Consider the following 21,575-nt stretch of genomic DNA (forward strand, 5'->3'; position numbering starts at 1 on the left):
TTCTTTGCCCGTGTCAACGCATTGCCCACCCTGATAAGCATGTCACCTTGTCAGCGATGTCACCGTCGTTGTCACTTTTGACTACAAGTCCTAAAAAAAAGCCTTGACCGATAAAGTGCATCGTCGCTGATTCGCTCCACCCTCCAGACATCACTGTCTGCCCATTATCAGCGAATCAGTTACATCTCATCCGCTTGCGTCCTATACTAGAAATGATGTCTAAGAATCATAGATTACAAACAATCATCAAAACAGTTTTCGGATAATCTCAGATAGCATGAGGACCTTAGAAAATACATCGCCGTTTTGCAACAGTCAGTTCTTTGGGAGGGTCTAGCGCATCAAATATTTGCGAGAATAAGTGTTCCGGAGGGGAATAAACAGCGAGACTTGCCCACAGAGCATTCCACTTGGCGACACCGAAGGTTTTCTCTGAAAGTTTTCATTATTTGTGCTACGAATGTAATACCATAAAATGTCCTTGACCTTTTCCTCTTTCGGTTTTTTGCTGCTGACCTAGATACAAAGCAAAAAAAAAAAAAAAAAGTCCCGACTGCAGACGAAGAGCAAAGGTTACTAGTAAATAGAGCGCTTAGTGCTGCTAGAAGTCTCGTGGACTATTTTGTGCACATCGCAGCCACTTTACACACCTCCTGATGCTACTTTCTTGAATATTTCCCAGCACCCATCTGTCGCCCTCGGAAAAAGTTGTGTCGTCTGCACACACCACAGTGCACGTCACGTGACCACTTTTCAACCAGATAAGCAGCAAACATTTCATTAACACGGTGTGTAAGTCGGTCACACAACACAAGTTTATTCTACATCAGCATGGAGATATCCGGCAAAGGAGTTTTTCTCACTGGAGGTGCCAGGGGCATCGGAAGAAAACTCATAGAAGCTCTGCTTGCCAAAGGAGCGAGGGTAAGTAATGTCTGCATTTCTCATTTGGGTAGGAAACTTGTTAGTAAACAGGGGATTAAAAAAATATTCAAACTATTGACAACGCCCCAGACAGGTTAGTCTACCGTTATACAGGTCAAAGTTCTATTGTGAATTATATTGACCTGCGTTCAGTTCACTAAGCCAAGATTTTGAATGCTCATTTTTCTTTTCCATCACATATTGAAGTAAATCAGTAGACTCTTTTTCAAACTGTCTTATCTACGGTATGCATATTTTTTACACTTAATTATGGCTCACTCTAGCTTCAATTCAAGTATTTGTCCACGTGTACCTATGTATATATTGCCTATATGTACGTACACACAAAGTATACAAATTTAGATAGGAAATAAGTATTTCAAATCAGTTTCATATTTGCTTACAGTTGCTGTAATGTTATATAATGTTGTTGCAGTCAGCGCAATCTGAATTTTAAATGACTAATTTGTGTGTCTAATGATTGGGTAAAGCTGAAGCAAGATACTTTTTCCCGAAAACTTTATTTCTGTTCTCGAAATACTAGCGGACAAACATCACACTGCACAGAAAGACGAGAACAACACGAATGTCAATATAGTGATATGTTTATTCTGTAAAGGCCTCGGGCAAGGGGAGTGCTGGAAATGTAGATTAACTATGAGCATCGTGATGTAGGTAGGTGTATATTTCTAGAATGAAAAAGTGTGGGTGGAATAGTATCTTGCACTGAGCTTTATCCAATCATCATAAACAAAGTTGCATCTACTAGTCCTTTAATGTTTAACCAATGCATCATTGATATTAACATTTCATTAGTCATCTAGACATGAGGCTTTCCGTGCAGATAGTAAAAGTAGAGGGAAGGATTCAGCCATTATCACCCTAAAGCTATGGATACCCTCGCTATCTTTTTAGCCTGATTACGGATGTAACTTTCTGTATGTCGCAATAATTTTTTTTTACATATAAACACATGCACACACACACACAGCCCTAAGAATATCGTATTGGATTACAAACAATCGTGCATCTTTGCTGCATGTCAAGTCCTATTCGTACAATCATACTTGTGGTACCCGCACTACAGTAAAGGAAAATAGTCAACAGTGTAGTCGTTGGGAAATGTCTACCTCATCTCAGTTTGAGCATCCAAGCTGTTCACAGACACAACATCTCCAAACATACCTGTTTGGTGTGATCACTAGGTGTAAAATGTGTTCTCCTCATATAACTCATTGCAGGTCTTCTTTTGTGACATCAACGAGTCAGTAGGTCGAGAGACGGAGTCAGAGCTGAGGAAACAGTATGGCGACGACAGGGTCATCTTTCAGCAGTGTGACGTCACTAAGGCTGACCAGTTCAAAGGTTAGGTTAGTTTGTAAAGGATCGGAGTGCTCAGTGTTGACTTTGTCAACGGTACAATCCATATGTTGTTTTGTGCGAAGGAGGGAGTGTGTGTGTGTGTGTGAGTGCGTGCTTTCCAGAAATTTCCGACTACATCTCTGATGTTTGTTGAGAAATGTTTTGGGGTATGAAGTGTAATTATGATTTTGAGATAAATGATGTATCATGCGAACATTAAGCTGACAAGTTTACAGTTGCCTCTCTTGTTTCTTCACGTACATATATCATTTTCACCCGCACATTTATAAATAATTTTGTTAACAGGTAACTGTAGGTCAGAAGATACATTTAGATTATTTATAGTGGCCGGAATCTCTTATTAATGTTTCTTTTTCCCCAGTATAAATTAGAATGTGCTTAGTGTGATATCCTGGCCTTCTGCTTGCAGCTACATTTGATATGGCCGTCTCCAAGTTGGGGGCTGTGGATGTCTGCTGCAACAATGCAGGCATCATGGACGAGACTGTGCCGGAGAAGATGATTGCCATCAACACTGTAGGTTCGATTTCTGTGTGTGTGCGCGAGAGAGAGAGAGGAGAGAGAAGAGAGAGAGAAGAGAGAGAAAGAGCTAGCTTAATAAAACAACTTTGCCTTTATTAATTTTCAATTTATTATATATATATTACTGTAAGGTTGGAGAAGTAATTGAAAAAGTAATCCAAGAAGTGTAATAGCGTGCGTCTCAAGGAATCTGTCTGAAGCGCAGCTCTGCCCATCTTTTTTTTTATCGCCTCTTTACTGTGCGAATTATTTTCACGTCCTTATTGATTCTTTTAACAATATCAATCATCTCAGGATTTGTTGAGATAGGATATAACGAAAAACAATCGATTTATAACCAAGAACAGACAACATTTCATACAATCAAAGGCGGCGTTTTATGCTGAAACAGATTAAAATCTTTTATAGCGAGATGTTCACAAAGAATTTTCAACTTTTAAATGAAGGATAAAGGACAAAGGACAATATTCGCAGACATCTCCTCTACCATTTTTCTCTCCCTTTTTTTCTTTCTGTCTTGCTAAATTCAACTTATAACATGGCATGACAGACATGATGTACCATCTACAGACTGCTCAGATTCGAGGAAGTCAGTTGGCCCTGGAACACATGAGACGTGACCGCGGTGGTCGTGGTGGTGTCATTGTCAACACTGTGTCGGTGGCAGGTACGTCATCTAAAGACCGTTTCACGCGGTTGGTGTGATAACTAAAATATGTCTCGCATCGGATTATTGTAGCTCAAGAATGTCTTACAAGGCATGCATGACAAAGAATGTCTTTCACGGCTATATGACATAAAACTCGTCCTAAGCGGGTCGACACAGCTGGGTTGATGGCAGCTGTGCAGCTGGGTGCACGTTGTAGCGTTCGGTTGATGCTTAGATCAGTAGGGTGCATATTATTGATATTTAAAATGCAGCTGCGTATTGATTGTTGAGAATGTAGACCTCTTTCAAAAAAAAAACAAAAAACAAACAAACAACAAAAAAAAAACAAAAACAAAACAAAACAAAAAAAAAACAAAAACAAATTAATGACTAATGACAAGCGAGCAATGCAACACTAACAGGCTGAACACTGCTGATTACATTAAATCATTTAACTCATCAAGCTTTTGCATTTTTTCCAGGCCTAGTAAGCTGTTACAACATCCCAGTCTACGTTGCCACCAAACATGCAATGATTGGTTACATGCAAAGCATGGCGGTAAGTTATCACACTCTGACTGCTAAAACTGATGATAACTTTTGAGCTATTGCAAGTTTTTTTTCATATGTGACACGTGGACCGAAGACGTAGCCCACTCCACCATCACTGGTCGCAGTTAGTGACATAGGTTATAATACATTCACATGAGCGTGGATTTGAAAACTGACCACATGCTCATCCATCAGTACGACACATCGTGCGCCGTTTTTGTTTTCGCTTCGGATGCTTTTAATGTGCACCGATATGTGGCGGGCATTTGTAACTTAAAAGGATGTGTGTGTATGATTGGATAGGTAGGTGGAGAGAAGTCTGTGATTAGCCGATTATTTTGAAATGTCGTAGGTGAAGACAAATATCGTTTAAATTGATTCTGAACATATCTCGATGGTTTTCTGACGTGTTTCTTTCATTTGCGATATTTAGTGGCACGTGACTTAGTTTGCTGAGTCTCGTCGGACTGCAAACAATCCTCCAAATGATTACAATGAGACCCAGATACCAAGATACGAATACTAAATGGCAACAACAACAAACGGCGCACAAGCTGTCGTAGAGGAAACGACGGAGGTGCAAAAGGTCAACGCTTACTGATCTCAGCTCATCATACGTGTCCTAGTCACCCGTGTGTCCCAACCGCCTGTCATCAAAGGATGAGGCTGATTGTCTTTATTCCCAGCCTTGTGTTCTCATGCTCTCAACAGAGCTGTGCCACTAAGTGTGGTGTTGTGAGCCCGCTACTCCATCTTGTGGGTAGTTTGCTCCCTTATCTCGTGTAGGCGAGGCGTGACGGGTGCCCATCCAACGATGTGACCACAAAGCCACTCGTAGCACTCTTTAAATACTGACCCCTGACCCCTGCCAAGCTGACCCAGGATGAGCATCACTGGGACCAAACGGGAACCTTACTGTGTTCTTTTTGCATAGAGTTTTCACACTATGTGTTTGAAATAAGTTTTGAAAGTAGACGGAAGTCTTAATACTGTTTAAAGGGCGTGTTTTATGTTGTCCTATCTAAAATCCTTTGTCCTGAAAAGTGATACAGTAGACACACAATCAACCCTGGGGAAAGTATTGCAGCAAAGGAGAGGAGATGGGTACAGCTCCCACATAAAACTGGCCCCGAAAAAAATAGTCCCTCTGTCACTGTAGTTACTGTCGGACGAGACTTAATAAATAAATATAATATTCAACAGCTTTAATCTCACAAAATTAGTAACGTGCTTTACATACATACATTAAAACACATTTAAACCAGAATTGTATCTTAAAGATGAAATTCTTTTAATACAGTCACTTCTGCAGACAGTTTTCTTTGAAGCTTCCACTATCAGGTTTGGAGCCCCATCTAGGAAAAAACAAACTACGAAACAGTCAAAACAGTTTTTTCCCAGTAGCTATCCCGTCCAAAGATCGGTTTATTTTGGTCCATCTTGACATTTCTTCACTGTAAACTCTCTGGGTAATCGCCTATTTGTTTTGTGTGACACTTAGAAAACATGATTGGTTTTTTTATCACAGCTAACTGTTCACCAGAAAGAGCAGGGTGTCCGATGGTGCTGCCTGTGTCCCACGGGTGTCAACACAGACCTCATTGCGCTGAAAGAAGGACAAGCGATTGAAAAAGATACATTTCTGGCCCTACTTGATGCTTTCGGATTGCTTGAGTAAGTAGATACAGCCAGAAACAGTACTTTAAGTGTAGTCCTATTGTTGACTGCTCAATTCAGCTCTAGACTGTCACGTGTTTATATTATGGCTCCATCTGTTTACAGACCGGAAGATGTGGCTGGAGCCTTCATACGGCTTCTCCAGGATGAAAACAACAACGGCGCCATTATGGAAGTGTCTCCACAGTTCAAGGAAGGGCGATATCGAAAGAGAATACTTGTGGATGAGGATGGCATTTCTGACCCAGTCCCTGCAGACAGAGCTTTTATTCTTGAAGAATTGGCTGCTGCGAAACTCGGCAAAGCCCCTTAAGTCTACAACGAAAAAAACTATTCTGTGATCTTGGTTCCGCTTAATGTCGAAGAAAATGTTGAACTGTTATGTTCCAAATTATTCAAATACCCATTGAGGTAACTTAGTCAATGTTAGTAATTAAGATGAAAAAGTCTTTTAAATGATTTTTATATTATTTTGTCAGTAAAATTATATATTTTATAGCTGTATTACTTTTATAAGATTGCTCATGTTTTAAATGGTATAGTTTGCAATATCCTATAGAAAAAAATGCAATAAGATATTTTCGATTGTTGTGGTGTTTTAATTTGTCCAGCCCAGGAGATCTTTAGTTCAAACTTGTTTTCTTGCTACCGGCTGCCATTTTCATATCTCGATGAAGACAGGGAGCCGCAAGTTTAGACTATTATGGTTTAGTCGCTGCCTTGTCGGTTTGTCTGCAATCACATCTCTCACCACTGGTCTCTCTTTTCCTTTGATCTCCGTGTCTGTGGGTCTGTCCGTCTGCCCTTCTCTCTACAATTTCGTATTATATGTCCCTTCTATCGTCACAGACGTCACACTAAGATTTTGGATTTGTAATATGTTTACTTCAGATGTACTATACCTCGACCTCACAATAAAAGAAGGCAGAACAGTCTTTTTTCTGTTATATATTTGTTTTAGGTGGCTGACGGATTGATTTTCTCTCTCAACGCACACAGAGGAAAAAAATTATAAAGAGAAATTCAGAAAAAAATTAAGGTACATGGTCTCGACAATGAGAGACGAGAGAAAGAGTGGGATGAGACGGAGAGAAAGAGAGTAAACGAGAGAGAGAGAGATTCTTGTTGTTTAAATATTTGATATGGCTGAAGAATTGGCTGCTGCCAAACTCGGCAAAGCCCCTTAGGTCTACAATGAAATAAAGAAGTCTGGGATTGAGGTTCTGTTTTATATAAAATATTGAACGGATCCTGCTCTGAATTCAAATTTTATATTATTGCTCAATATTATGAAAGACATGAATCTTGTTATTGCGACAGTTTGTTAATACTATATCTCACAGAAAGAGAGCAGTAGACTATCTTCGACGAGTTTGAATTTGTTCACACTACGACATCTTAAGACCTAAATAATCTCTCGCTGAAGACAGGGGCCATCAGTTTCAGCTGGTATAACCTCGGCCCCCACCCGTTTGTCTGCCATTTTTTGGGTCTCTTCGTGTTATATCCGAATGCAAGGCTCAAAATGCAGTCAGTTAGCTGGAAAAGATATCTGACTGCCCCAGCCACTCGTTCCTTTTCATGACAAAATATGACAGTCCTGGCGTGCAAAAATTAACACTCTTCCTATATGATGCCTGATATTTAATCCCACATCGAAAAGCACTCTGAAAAGAACAGTTAACTCGGGACAATGTCTTGTTATTCTGAAAACACCGCCTGTGAGTATGGAGCCCTGGTGTCTATACTATTATTTCTGTAGTTTGTGTTCTGCTGCAGTCCAAAGATCATAGTCATCCTCATTCCGATCTTTCTTTCACAAAGAACATTCTAAATCAGAATTATTGCTTGTTATTTCATATCACTAAACCAATAACAAATAATGTATTGATATTCATGTAGTTAGTTATCATCTCTCTAAATGAAAGAACTTAACCTCAGCTACATAAGTGTGTACTCATCTTGATTTTTTCCTCCGTTTTGTTTCACTTTAAGGTGAGGGTTAGGATTAGGGTTATCAGGTTAGGGTATCAATTGGGCTAGGAGACAATGTAACCTCACTTCTAATGGTTTTAATACGCTATAGAAAATTTATGTCTTTGAATGTACCATTTTATTCGTTCGTTCAATTGTTTGTTCCAAACCTCCTTTAAGAGTCAGGGTGGGAGCCAAGAGCAATGAAACTCTTTAAACACTAACTTGCTTTGTTGCAGGCAGCAGGCTGAGGAACTTTCAAGTCCGAGTGTCACTGACAAATCCAGTGATGTACCCTTTCACTGAAGGTCAGCAGTGCTTCAATCGTACTGATTCAGTTCCCAACTCGGGAATCAAAGTGAACTGCACTCAGCCAATCATAGGCCGCTACGTCAGCTTGTTGAAATATAACCTCGAGGTTTTGACCATTTGTGAATTTCGTGTATTTGCCGACAAAGCAGGTATGACTTCTCCATTTTCGTTTCCTGTACGTTATTCTGACAATAAACTTTAGATGACTCTAGTGTAGCTTTAATTTAGGAGAGTCGGTTGTTTTATAATTATTATTTATTTTATTTTGTTTCATTAATTTTTATCTGATAGCCAGAGGCGGCGTTAGGGGGTGGCAAGTGGGGCGGCCGCCCCAGGCCCCGCTCTGGAAGGGGCCCCGCGCTTCAGCCCCGATGTCATCTTTATGACTTATTGCCAGCTGTGCTAAACAAGTTGTGACCAAAAAATTGACGTTCAGTAAACACTTCTAAGTTCTAATTAAGCAAATTATTGAACCCATGTCTTAACTTTAAACCCGGCAATAATAACAAGCAGTTTATTAAATCAAATCAAATGAAATCAGACTTTATTGTCTGTCGAGGAGACCCCAAGACAGAAATTGTTCTTTTGTTCACAAGGGCAGGCATACATACTCATACAGACATTTAAAGCACACATAATCACTACTATCTGTTCATCACCTGCAGGCAAACAACATTACAAATTGTCATCTATGTCATCTATTGGCCTGTGACAGAAATCCCTGCATTTCATTAATTATTTAGATTGAGAGCTCGTCTTGTTTGTGCGAAAGAGAGCGCACATTCAACAAGGTGATGGCTGATAATGGATGTCAGCACCCTCCTCTCTTCAGAGTGTGTTGAATTCCTCCTGAGTCCTTGTCACTTTATTTAGGATGGTGATGGCTGCTGGCACTAAGGACCTCTGGTAGGCAGCTTTCCGTACACGTGGCACTTAATAGTGCCTGCCTGATGGCAACAGCTGGAAGTTGGGATGGAGAGGGTGGGCTAGGTCAGAAATGATGTTATGTGCCATCCTTCTGACTGCATGAAGGTACAAGTCACAAAGTGGCAGCTGTGCTTGACCAATAATTTTATGTGCCTGGTGGATGACTCTGGCCAGCCTTGCCTTGTCGTTGACTAGTAGGTGACCATACCAGGCAGCGATGTTGAATGAGAGGATGCTCTCAACAAGAGACCTGTACACAGTCTCCAGCACCCCAGAGCTGACATTGAAGCTGCAGAGTCTCCTCAGAAGGTACAGCCGTTGCTGGGCCTTTGTGTACACTTGGTTCACGTGATCACTAAAAGAGAGCCTCCCGTCGATCACTGTACCAAGGTACCTACACATCAGCCCTCTGCACCTTAAGTTGTCGTCACCATATTATTTCTCTTTAAGAAAAAACCGCTACTGTCACAAACGGTGGGAAAGGTTGCGAACAATTAAAACACTAAATTCGTGCGTTATTTCGCGAAATTAATCCAGCCTATCTAACTGTATATAAATCATTGCTTCCGGCATCATATCAATAGGGATGTTGATACACGTACTCCGTTACCCCGACCCCGCGCGGATGGTCGGCCCCAGGCCCCGCGTAGTCCTAGCGCCGCCTCTGCTGATAGCTAAAGGGAGATTTATCAGTAGTTGGAAAAAAAAATCTAAGAAATGTTTTGTAAGTTTTCATGATGTTTCTCTTTGTTTAAACGAATTTTTCCAGTCGGTGGGATCGGATGTTTACAAAGTTCTGCACAGGGGACATCTGCTGCAGCGAACTCAGTCACGACATGTAAGTCAGTAGGAATTGAACTGAATGCAACACACCTGAGAGAATTGAGAACTGCGTAATTAATATCTTAAAAGACAAACTTTTCTTAATACAAATATCAAAGTTCTTTATGAACGTTGGTTTAAGGAAATATCTCTCTCTCTCACACACACACAAGAGCGCTCTCCAGAAACCACATTTTCTGTAATTTAGAAGAACTCTGTCCCTGTGAGCAAGATGGTTTGGCCTTCGTGTTCGTGCATGATGCAAACCATTCTGATTCAGCTCTATGCAGAATATTAATTACTTTCAGACAAATATTTATTGGATAACTAAACCATATTCCAACATCATGTTTACTCGTAAAATTTTTTTTTTTCATTACAGGTGTTTATTCGCTTTTTATGGACAACCCCCGAGCAGTCGGAAAAGTTTACAAATCGTTTGAAGCCGTTTCTGCCGCCAGATGCTCAGTGAAGTGTGCGCAGACCGACAACTGCTTCGCCTTCAACTTCAAGACGTCACGTGACGCAGCCAACAACAGTGTGACGTGTGAGCTGCTGCTGGGGTTCAGTGCGTTCGTCCCTTTCGACGAGCTCAGAGTAATTCAACAAAGTGGCTGGAAAGTGTTTGCTCTCAGGTGTCTGTAATATAAGTCTCGCGGTACACGGACTTTTCGACGACGGACGTTTCGACGCCGGACGTTTTGTCGACCGGACGTTTCGACGCCGGACGTTTCGGAGCCGGACGTTTTGCCAACCGGACGTTTAGCCAACGTATGTTTCGTCGACGGAGGTTTCGGCGCGGGGCCCTCAGCCGACGGACGTTTTGTCGACGAATATTTCGGCATTTCACGCGAGACCTTTAGCCGAAGTCAAGTGTGTGACGCCCCTTAGCTCACACATTTCTCTCGCCATTGTATCAATGTATCAGTGAACTCTCTCGCACTATCCCTCCTCCTATGAACCATTAGCTCACACATTTCTCTCGCCATTGTATCAATGTGTGTCTCTGCCAGTTCTCACGTTCACCTTCCACCTGGACAATATTTCTGTTTGTCATCTGTCTCACGTTCCCTCGAGATAGTGCTTCATTCATTCATGTGTAGAGGGCTGGTAGTCCAGCGCTTGTTAGGTTTTGGCGGAAGTGCTGATGCACGCGAAAAAAGAGCTGATGCTGATGCATGAAAAAAAAGTGCTGATGCTGATGCATGGAGAAAAAAGTGCTGATGCTGATGCATGGAGAAAAAAGTGCTGATGCTGATGCATGAAAAAAAAAAAGTGCTGATGCTGATGCATAGAAAAAAAAGTGCTGATGCATGCGATCGCGAAGGATCGCAAAAAGTACCCGCCCGATAGGTATATAAGGGCAGAGCTGAGACGCAAGGACAGTAGAGAAAACTGAGAAGTGAAAGCTCGAGACAAGGGACGCAGCCGTGCCTTTCTGATTTGAGTGCTGGACTGTTGTGGTCACTGTTCGACTCCCCTCACCACGCACCACTTGGTTACACATGTGCAAGATTCTGAGAAGTAAGTAAGCATCTCTCTCTGTCTCTCTCTCTCTGTCTCTCTCTGAGAAGTAATTAAACGTTTAAAGCTTTCAGCTCGTTGTACAATTCTACCACAAAACCAAAAATTATATAGATATGTGTATGTGGGCGCAGGTTCCCTCAATGTCTACTTTGGTTTTCACATGTCAACTCTACACTCCTGCCTCTGTGTCTGTATATGTCTGTCTGCTGGAGCATATTAGTAACATCACGTTAAACTTTGGAACTTATCTAGTGCATCTGGTGCATTTCAGATGGAATTGACATTCACAAAGAGGAATAAGCGAAAGCTGTTGCACGAAGGCTACGCCTATGTCATGGACCGCACCAAAGCCGACAACGTCACAATTTTCTGGCGATGCGAAAACCGAGGACGCGATCTTTACTAACCTCAACGGCCAGAGAGGTCTCAACCCAGAGACCATCACAATACATTTTGAACGAGCCGCATTAAACAGCATCAGTGAACACTTCCCAACCACAGCCGTGCAAGGGTGTTTTTTTCACTTTGGCCAATGTCTTTGGAGAAACCTCCAGTCGCTTGGACTACAAGATTGGTACTTGGAGCCAGAGAACTCTCTTCTCATCAAGACCATCCAGGCCTTGGCTTTCGTGCCTCCTGACGACGTCATCGAGGCGTTTCAACAGCTCATGGATTCGCTGGATGCCGACACTGACGAGACGCTTTCAGACTTCCTCGCCTGCTTTGAAAGTACATGGCTGGGCTTTGTGCAGCGAGGACGCCATGTGGAACGTCTACAATCGTGTGGGAGACAACCTGCCCAGAACTAATAACTCGGTCGAAGGCTGGCACCGTGCCTTTGATAAGCGAATGTCTGTCACGCACCCAACACTTGGCAGGCTTGTCAGCAAGTTATACGCAAGGAGCAGGCAAGCACCGAGCTTATGATGGAACAGCTTGCCATGGGCGTCAGGATGCGAACAAACAAGCAGTACCAAAAAGTCAACACACGACTGCAAGCGCTTGTTGCAAGGTACGCACAGGAGGATGTTTTAGACTTTCTCAAAGCTGTTGCGCATAATCTGTGACAATCAAACTGAACTGTCTGTGAAGTCTGTGTGTAAAATTTGTTTGAAATAAAGAATTGTTGTGTAATCTAGTAGTTACTTTCATTCTTTGAGAAGTAAGTAAGCTCTCTCTGAACACACACACACAAAAGCGCGCGCGTGTACATAAACATACACATAGACATACACATACACATACACATAAACATACGCATACGCATACGCATACGCATACACATAAACATACACATAAACATACACATACACATACACATACACATACACTTAGTAGGTCCATGTTGTCCTCTTGTAGCCTGTTGCAACATTTTGCTGTCATCGTTCGCCTCCCCTTTTGTCATCAGTAATATCCAGTACACGTATATTATTTAATTGTGTATACTCTTCCTAAAAATAGTTCACTAACTAGCGTCTATGACCTGGTTTGTCAGTTTGATAAATGTTTTCGCATTAAATCTTTTCCTATTCACTTATTAGGGTGATCGCTATAATTTAAACTGAAAGCTGAATAACTGTCATTTGTAGATGCCATTGCGCACACATCAGAATAAATTTATATTTAAGTTTTTTTTTAATCCACAAAGCTTACAAGATAAACTTGAGAGAATCTGAAGATGGATGTTAAAGATGCCATGAAGTCCGGGGCTAAACTCGGTGGTCGCCTGCTCCCGGCGAGACTTCCCTCCCTTGCACTGGTCTCGCTGGTGTTACATGTCTTCTCGGTAGCGTCCCCTTCATACTTATTATTAAAGTGTAAAAGTGTCGGTTAGCCTTGTTTACTATACACACGAAGTAAAACGCAATAAACAAGTTTTTGCTTTTTACCAAATAATGAAATGCATCAGGTGTAAGACCCTACAAGTGAGAGACACCCTAACATACAGACCATTCGCGACAACTACTCTCTCCTGCAGACTGCAGACGAAGAGCAAAGGTTACAAGTAAATAGAGCGCTTAGTGCTGCTAGAAGTCTAGTGGACTATTTTGTGCACATCACAGCCAGTTTACACACGTCCTGATGCTACTTTCTTGTATTACCCATCTGTCGCCCTCGGAGAAAGTTGTGTCGTCTGCACACACCACAGTGTACGTCACGTGACCACTTTTCAACGCTATAAGCAGCAAACAGTTCGTTAATACAGTGTGTAAGTCGGTCACGCAACACAAGTTTATTCTACATCAGCATGGAGATCGCCGGCAAAGGAGTCTTTCTCACTGGAGGTGCCAGGGGCATCGGCAGAAAACTCATAGAAGCTCTGCTTGCTAAAGGGGCGAAGGTAAGTAATGTCTGCATTTCTCATTTGGGTAGGAAACTTGTTAGTAAACAGGTGATTAAAAAAATGTTCAAACTATTGACAACGCCCCAGACAGGTTAGTCTACCGTTATAAAGGTCAAAGTACTAATGTGAATTATATTAACCTAGGTTCAGTTACTACGGGTATCGTGATGTAGGTAGGTGCATATTTCTAGAATGAAACAGATTGTGTGGAATAGTATCTTGCACTGAGCTTTACCCAATCATCATAAACAAATTTGCATGCACTAGTCCTTTAATGTTTAACCAAGATATCAACGATATTAACATTTTACTAGTCATCTAGACATGAGGCTTTCCGTGCAGATAGTAAAAGTAGAGGGAAGGATTCAGCCATTATCACCTTAAAGCTATGGATACCCTAGCTATCTTTTTAGCTTGATTACTGATGTACCTTTCTGTATGCCATAATAAATATTCATTTACAGGTGAAGACATGGACACACGCATAAATATATAGCTCTAAGATAGAATATCTTATTGCTTTACTCGTGCATCTTTGCCCCATGTCTAGTCCTGTCCGTACAATCATACTTGTGGTACCCGACCTACAGTAAAGGAAAATAGTCAACAGTGTAGTCGTTGGGAAATGTTTACCTCATCTCAGTTTGAGCATCCAAGCTGTTCACAGACACAACATCTCCAAACATACCTACCTGGTGTAATCAATAGGTGTACAATGTGTTCTCTTCATATAACTCATTGCAGGTCTTCTTTTGTGACATCAACGAGTCAGTAGGTCGAGAGACGGAGTCAGAGCTGAGGAAACAGTATGGCGACGACAGGGTCATCTTTCAGCAGTGTGACGTCACTAACGCTGACCAGTTCAAAGGTTAGGTTAGTTTGTAAAGGATCTGAGTGCTCAGTGTTGACTTTGTCAACGGTGCTATCCATATGTTGTTTTGTGCGAAGGAGGGAGTCTGTGTGTGTGTGTCAGCGCGTGCTTTTCAGAAATTTCCGACTACATCTCTGATGTTTGTTGAAAAATGTTTTGGGGTATAAAGTGTAATTAGGATTTTGAGATAAACGATGTAGCATGCGAACATTAAGCTGATAAGTCTACAGTTGCCTCTCTTGTTTCTCCACGAAGATATAACATTTTCGCCCCCACATTTATAAATAATTTTCTTAACAGGTAACTGTAGGTCAGAAGATACATTTAGATTATTTTATAGTGGCCGGAATCTCTTATGAATGTTTCTTTTTCCCACTATAAATCAGAATGTGCTTAGTGTGATATCCTGGCCTTCTGCTTGCAGCTACATTTGATATGGCCGTCTCCAAGTTCGGGGCTGTGGATGTCTGCTGCAACAATGCAGGCATCATGGACGAGAGTGTGCCGGAGAAGATGATTGCCATCAACACTGTAGGTTCCATTTCTGTGTGTGTGTGTGTGAGAGAGAGAGAGAGAGCTTAATAAAACAACTTTGCCTTTATTTATTTTCAATTTATAATATATTACTGTAAGGTTGGAGAAGTCTTGAAAAAAGTAATCCAAGAATAGCTCACAAAGCATTTTCAACTTTTCCATGAAGGATAAAGAACAATATTCTCAGACATCTCCTCTACCATTTTTCTCTCCCTTTCTTTCTGTCTCCCTTGCTAAATTCAACTTATAACATGGCATGACAGACATGATGTACCATCTACAGACTGCTCAGATTCGAGGAAGTCAGTTGGCCCTGGAACACATGAGACGTGACCGCGGTGGTCGTGGTGGTGTCATTGTCAGCACTGTGTCGGTGGCAGGTACGTCATCTAAAGACCGTTACACACGGTTGGTGTAGTAGCTAAAGTATGTCTCACATCGGATTATTGTAGCTAAAGAATGTCTTACAGGGCATGCATGATGGGAGAAGTCAGAATTACATGGCAGCGATGACTAAACAATGTCTTTCATGGCAGTATGACATAATACGCTTGTTCTACGCGGGTCGACACAGCTGGGTTGATGGCAGCTGTGCAGCTGTGTGCACGTTGTAGCGTTCTGCTGATTCTTAGATCAATAAGTTGCATATTACTGATATTTAAAATGCAGCCGCGTATTGACTGTTGAAAATGTAAACCTCTTTCAAAAGAAAAAGAAAAATTAATGACAAGCGAGCAATGCAACACTAACAGGCTGAACACTGCTGCTTACATTAAATCATTTAACTCATCAAGCTTTGCATTTTTTCCAGGCCTAGTAAGCTCTTACAACATCCCAGTCTACGTTGCCAGCAAACATGCAATGATTGGTTACATGCAAAGCATGGCGGTAAGTTTTCACACTCTGACTGCTAAAACTGCTGAAAACTTTTGAGCTATTAGTTGCAAATTTTTTTTCAGATGTAACACGTGGACCGAAGACGTAGCCCACTCGACTATCACAGTTAGTGACAGGTTATACTACATTCACATGAGCGTGGATTTGAAAATTGACCATTCATCCAACGATCTGACCACAAAGCTGAAATGGGTTTTGAAAGTAGACGGAAGTCTTAATACTGTTTAAAGGGCGTGTTTTATGTTGCCCTATCTAAAGTCTGTTGTCCAGAAAAGTGATACAGTAGACACACAATCAACCCTGGGGAAGGTAAAGCAGCGAGGGAGAGCAGATGGGTACCGCTCTCACATAAAACTAACCCCGAAAAAATTAGCCCCTCTGTCACTGTAGTTACTTTCGGACGAGACTTAATAAATAAATATAATATTCAACAGCTTTAATCTCACAAAATTAGTAACCTGTTTCACATAGATACATTAAAACACATTTAAACCAGAATTTTATCTTAGAGATGAAATTCTTTTATTACAGTCACTTCTGCAGAAAGTTCTCTTTGAAGCCTCCACTATCAGGTTTGGAGCTCCAACTAGGAAAAAAACAAAGAAAGTACGAAACAGTCAAAACAGTTTTTTCCCAGTAGCTATCCCATCCAACGACCGGTTCATTTTGGTCCATCTTGACATTTCTTCACTGTAAACTCTCTGGGTAATCGCCTATTTGTTTTGTGTGACACTTATAAAACATGATTGTTTTTTATCACAGATAAGTGTTCACCAGAAAGAGCAGGGTGTCCGATGGTGTTGCCTGTGTCCCTCGGGTGTCAACACAGACCTCATGGCGCTGAAAGAAGGACAAGCGATTGAAAAAGATATATTTCTGGCCATAGTTGATGCTTTCGGATGGCTTGAGTAAGTAGATACAGCCAGAAACAGTACTTTGAGTGAAGTCCTATTGTTTACTGCTCAATTCAGCTCTAGACTGTCACGTGTTTATATTATTGCTCCATCTGTTTACAGACCGGAAGATGTGGCTGGAGCCTTCATACGGCTTCTCCAGGATGAAAACAACAACGGCGCCATTATGGAAGTGTCTCAAAAGTTCAAGGATGGGCGATATCGAAAGAGAATGCTTGTGGATGAGGATGGCATTTCTGACCCAGTCCCTGTCGACAAAGCTTTGATTCTTGAAGAATTGGTTGCTGCCAAACTCGGCAAAGCCCCTTAAGTCTACAACGAATAAAAAAAAAAAAAAATTCTGTGATCTTGGTTCCGCTTAATGTCGAAGTAAATGTTGAACTGTAATGTTCCAAATTATTCAAATACCCATTGGGGTAACTTAGTCAATGTTAGTAATTAAGATGAAAAAATCTTTTAAATGAATTTTATATTATTTTGTTAGTAAAATTCTTTATTTTATAAATGTATTACTTTTATAAGATTGCCCGTGTTTTAAATGGTAAAGTTCGCAATATCCTATAGAAAGAATGCAATATTTCCGTTTGTTGTGTTTTAATTTGTCCAGTCCAGGAGATCTTTAGTTCAAAGTGTTGTCTTGCTACAGACAGGCGACTGTCATTTTCACCGTTGAAGACATGAAGATTATAAGTTTAGACTATTATGGTTTAGTCGCTGCTTTGTCGGTTTGTCTGCAATCATATCTTTCACCACTGGTCTCTCTTTTCCTTTGGTCTCCGTGTCTGTGGGTCTGTCCGTCTGCCCTTCTCTCTATGATTTCGTAGTGAATGTGCTCTCCAAATGTACTGCTCAAAATACGATCAATTCGAACTTTGCTAAGTGATTAGCAAATAAGCACAACAAGTGAATAATGACATGTATGTTTCATAGAAAGTAGTCCCTTTGATCGTCATAGACGTCAGACTAAGATTTTGGATTTGTAATATGTTTACTTCAGATGTACTATACCTCGACCTCACAATAAAAGAAGGGAGAGCCGTCTTTTTTTCTGTTATATATTTGTTTTAGATGGTTGACGGATTGATTCTCTCTCTCAACACACACAGAGGAAAAAAAAATAAAGAGAGAAATTCAGAAAAAAATTAAGGTACATGGTCTCAATAATGAGAGACGAGAGAAAGAGTGGGATGAGACGGAGAGAAAGAGAGTAAACGAGAGAGAGATTCTTGTTGTTTAAATGAGCTCTAGTCCACGTCTTAAATAACCTTTACCTGCACAGATAGAAAAACATAAATTTTCACGAAGAACACACATATGGAACCAATGGAGACAATACTCAAATCACTGGTTTTATAGACAACGCTCTCCTAACTCTCAGCAGACGACATTTTCTTCCACTCTCCAATTCAGTCACGTGTCATTCTCACTGACCCTCACCTGTACTTTCTTCGTCCTTTGGCACTGGGTTCGTGTGCGTGCAGGGAGATTGCCTAAAGTGCACTACACTTGGCGATATCGGTGGTTTTCAGTGGAAGAAAGTAAGTTTCCTAAATTCATAATACACTACTCATGCAGCACAATATAATGTCCTTCGCCTTGTCACCATCTGTCACTTTCGAGCACTTTCTATCACCGACATAAAAAATAAAAAAAAGAAAGAAAGAACCACTGCACACGACAAGAGAACGTTATGACCTAGGTCAAGTCAACCTTTCAAAAGAGTAATTAGTTCTTCTGTGCACACTGCTGTCAGTTCAAAAACACTGTACACGTCACGTGACCACTTTTCAACGATATAAGCAGCCAACAGTTTGTTAATACTGTGTGTAAGTCGGTCACACAACACAGTTTTATTCTACATCAGCATGGAGATCGCCGGCAAAGGAGTTTTTCTCACTGGAGGTGCCAGGGGCATCGGCAGAAAAATCATAGAAGCTCTGCTTGCCAACGGGGCGAGGGTAAGTAATGTCTGCATTTTGTCATTTGTGTAGTCTTATCAAGTTTATGGCACCAATGTATATTATATTAACTGGAGTTAAGTTCATCGTGCCTAGATGTTCAAACTTTGAGGATACAAAGAGGTTTTTTTTCATCACGTGGGTTGAAGTAAATCAGCAATCTCTTTCAGACTGTTTTAACTTTTTTACATTTAATGTCCCACTCTAGTTTTCATTACCCGTGTATATTTTTTTACCTATGTTCAGTGAATGTGTTTGGTATCAGAATGTTATTGTTATTCAGTGTTTCTGATGTCATTTATTTATTATTCTTACTTTTACTTGAGCATCTATGCGGTAACTCTCTCCAGTCATGCCTGGTGTAATCACTAGGTGTCAAATGTGTTCTCCTGATATAACTAATTGCAGGTCCTCTTTTGTGACATCGACGAGTCAGTAGGTCGAGAGACGGAGTCAGAGCTGAGGAAACAGTATGGCGACGACAGGGTCATCTTTCAGCAGTGTGACGTCACTAAGGCTGACCAGTTGAAAGGTTAGTTTTTCTAGGATTATGTTTCTTTCTATCCCAGTGTACAATGTTGACTTTATAAATAGTGCTATTCGTGTAACAATTGAGCCACATGTGTGTTTGTATCTCTGTGTTTGTGTGTGTGCCTGCGTGTGCGCGTACATGCCAAGAAACTAGTATTTTTTTTTTTACATCTGCAGATATACTATCTACACACATGAATTTATAAATATTTCATGAAACAGAGATAACGGTAGGTCGGTATAGATACCATATAGTTTTTATAGTGTCTGGAATCTGTCATTGGTGTTTCTATTCAAAAAATATAAATCAGAATGTGCTTGGTGTGTCATCCTGGCCTTCTGCTTGCAGCTACATTTGATATGGCTGTCTCGAACTTCGGGGCTGTGGATGTCTGCTGCAACAATGCGGGCATCATGGACGAGAGTGTGCCGGAGAAGATGATCGCCATCAACACTGTAGGTTACATGTCTGGGTGTGTGTGTGAGAGAGAGAGAAAGAGAGAGCTTATATGCACCATTTTGCGCTTATTAATTTATTGAGTTTTACTATATCCATCGTGTCACGATATGAAGCTAAGTCAAAAGTAGCAGTCATGATTGAGAGGAGTTATAATGAACAAAAATCTTCTTTTAACTACCCCCCCTCCCATCATTTGATGCAATCGAATGCGGCGTTTAATGCTTTAGCTTTTATGGAGAAAAGTTCATGAAGACTTCTTACCTTTCAACGAAGGACGAAGGACAAAGGAAAATATATCTATCCTTGTTTTATTCGATTTATAACATGGAATGACAAACATGGTGTACCATCTACAGACTGCTCAGATTCGAGGAAGTCAGTTGGCCCTGGAACACATGAGGCGTGACCGCGGAGGTCGTGGTGGTGTCATTGTCAGCACTGTGTCGATGGGAGGTACGTCATCTAAAGACCGTTACACACGGTTGGTGTAGTAGCTAAAGCATGTCTTGAATCGCATGAATGATAGCTAAAGCATCAAAGAAGATAACTTAATTATAAGCGAGCAATGCATCATTAATTGGTAGAATATTTCTGCCTACCGTAAGTGATAACTCATCAAGGTTTACATTGTTTCCAGGTCTGATAAGCTCTTGTGTCGCCCCAGTTTATGTTGCCAGCAAACATGCAATGATCGGTTACATGCAAAGCATGGCGGTAAGTTATCACACTCAGACTTTCTGAAATACCGAAAACTGCCGAGGGCATAGCCACAGAAACCTAGGAAAGTGTGACACGTGGACCAAAGACGTAGCACACTCGGTGAAATGTAGACCTTTTCGTGGCACAGTTATAATGACGATTACTGTTAGCAATTAGGGATATAGGTAATAACCCACACACATGAATGTAGATTTGAAAACAATCCACTATCCCGATTATTTTTGTATGAAATTTATACCACACGAATGCTGTTTCTCACAGTTCAGTGTTTACCAGAAAGAACAGGGTGTCCGATGGATTAGCCTCTGTCCCTTTGGTGTCAACACAAACTTCATTTCGCCGAAAGAAGAACAAGTTATTGACAAAGATGTATTTCTGGCCACACTTGATGTTTTCGGCGTGATTGAGTAAGTAGATACAGCCAGAAACAGTATTTTAAATGTAGTCCTACTGTTGACTGCTCAACTCAGCTCTAGACTGTCACGTGTTTATATTATGGCTCCATCTGTTTACAGACTGGAAGATGTGGCTGGAGCCTTTATGCGGCTTCTCCAGAATGAAAACAACAACGGCGCCATTATGGAAGTATCTCCACAGTTCAAGGCAGGGCGATATCTAAAGAGAATGCTTGTGGATGAGGATGGCATTTCTGACCCAGTCCCTGCCGACAAACCTTTGATTCTTGAGGAATTGGCTGCTGCCAAACTTGGCAAAGCCACTTAGGTCTACAATGAAATAAAGAAGTCTGGGATTGAGGTTCTGTTTTATATAAAATATTATTGAACGGATCCTGCTCTGAATACAAATTTTATATTATTGCTCAATATTATTAAATACATGAATCTTGTTAATGCATCTGTTTGTTAATACTATATTTCATAGAGGGAGTGCAGTAGATTATCTTCGACGAGTTTGAATTTGTTCACACTACAACATCTTTAGCCCCAAATAATCTCTCGCTGAAGACAGGGGCCATTAGTTTCAGCTGGTATAACCTCGGCCCCACCCGTCTGTCTGTCATTTTTCGGGTATCTTCGTGTTATATCCAAATGGAAGGCTCAAAATGCAGTCAGGATT

At 41.0% G+C, this 21,575-nt stretch overlaps 3 protein-coding genes across 4 annotated transcripts; all 3 read left to right on the top strand.

Annotated features, from left to right (window-relative positions):
• The first annotated feature begins 565 nt into the window (after positions 1–565).
• LOC112554459 (15-hydroxyprostaglandin dehydrogenase [NAD(+)]-like) lies at positions 566–6,059 on the top strand. The gene is made up of 7 exons (XM_025222240.1): positions 566–924; positions 2,166–2,289; positions 2,717–2,823; positions 3,400–3,496; positions 3,961–4,037; positions 5,559–5,704; positions 5,813–6,059. Exons 1-7 carry the CDS (start codon positions 832–834, stop codon positions 6,018–6,020), a joined length of 852 nt encoding a protein of 283 aa, XP_025078025.1. The 5' UTR covers positions 566–831; the 3' UTR covers positions 6,021–6,059.
• Positions 6,060–13,377: 7,318 nt separating this feature from the next.
• LOC112554461 (15-hydroxyprostaglandin dehydrogenase [NAD(+)]-like) lies at positions 13,378–17,918 on the top strand. Its single transcript, XM_025222241.1, has 7 exons — positions 13,378–13,610; positions 14,358–14,481; positions 14,909–15,015; positions 15,302–15,398; positions 15,830–15,906; positions 16,678–16,823; positions 16,932–17,918. Exons 1-7 carry the CDS (start codon positions 13,518–13,520, stop codon positions 17,137–17,139), a joined length of 852 nt encoding a protein of 283 aa, XP_025078026.1. The 5' UTR covers positions 13,378–13,517; the 3' UTR covers positions 17,140–17,918.
• Positions 17,919–18,253: 335 nt separating this feature from the next.
• LOC112554458 (15-hydroxyprostaglandin dehydrogenase [NAD(+)]-like) lies at positions 18,254–21,254 on the top strand. 2 transcript variants are annotated; one of them, XM_025222238.1, is made up of 8 exons: positions 18,254–18,367; positions 18,694–18,787; positions 19,196–19,319; positions 19,668–19,774; positions 20,135–20,231; positions 20,416–20,492; positions 20,760–20,905; positions 21,014–21,254. In XM_025222238.1, exons 2-8 carry the CDS (start codon positions 18,695–18,697, stop codon positions 21,219–21,221), a joined length of 852 nt encoding a protein of 283 aa, XP_025078023.1. In that variant the 5' UTR covers positions 18,254–18,367; position 18,694; the 3' UTR covers positions 21,222–21,254. The 2 variants fall into 2 exon arrangements, with proteins under 2 accessions (XP_025078023.1, XP_025078024.1); XM_025222239.1 differs by lacking the exon at positions 18,254–18,367 and having other exon boundaries at positions 18,553–18,787.
• Positions 21,255–21,575: the final 321 nt, after the last annotated feature.

This window comes from Pomacea canaliculata, linkage group LG13 (genome assembly GCF_003073045.1).
Source record: "Pomacea canaliculata isolate SZHN2017 linkage group LG13, ASM307304v1, whole genome shotgun sequence".
Classification (NCBI taxonomy): Eukaryota; Metazoa; Mollusca; class Gastropoda; order Architaenioglossa; family Ampullariidae; genus Pomacea; species Pomacea canaliculata.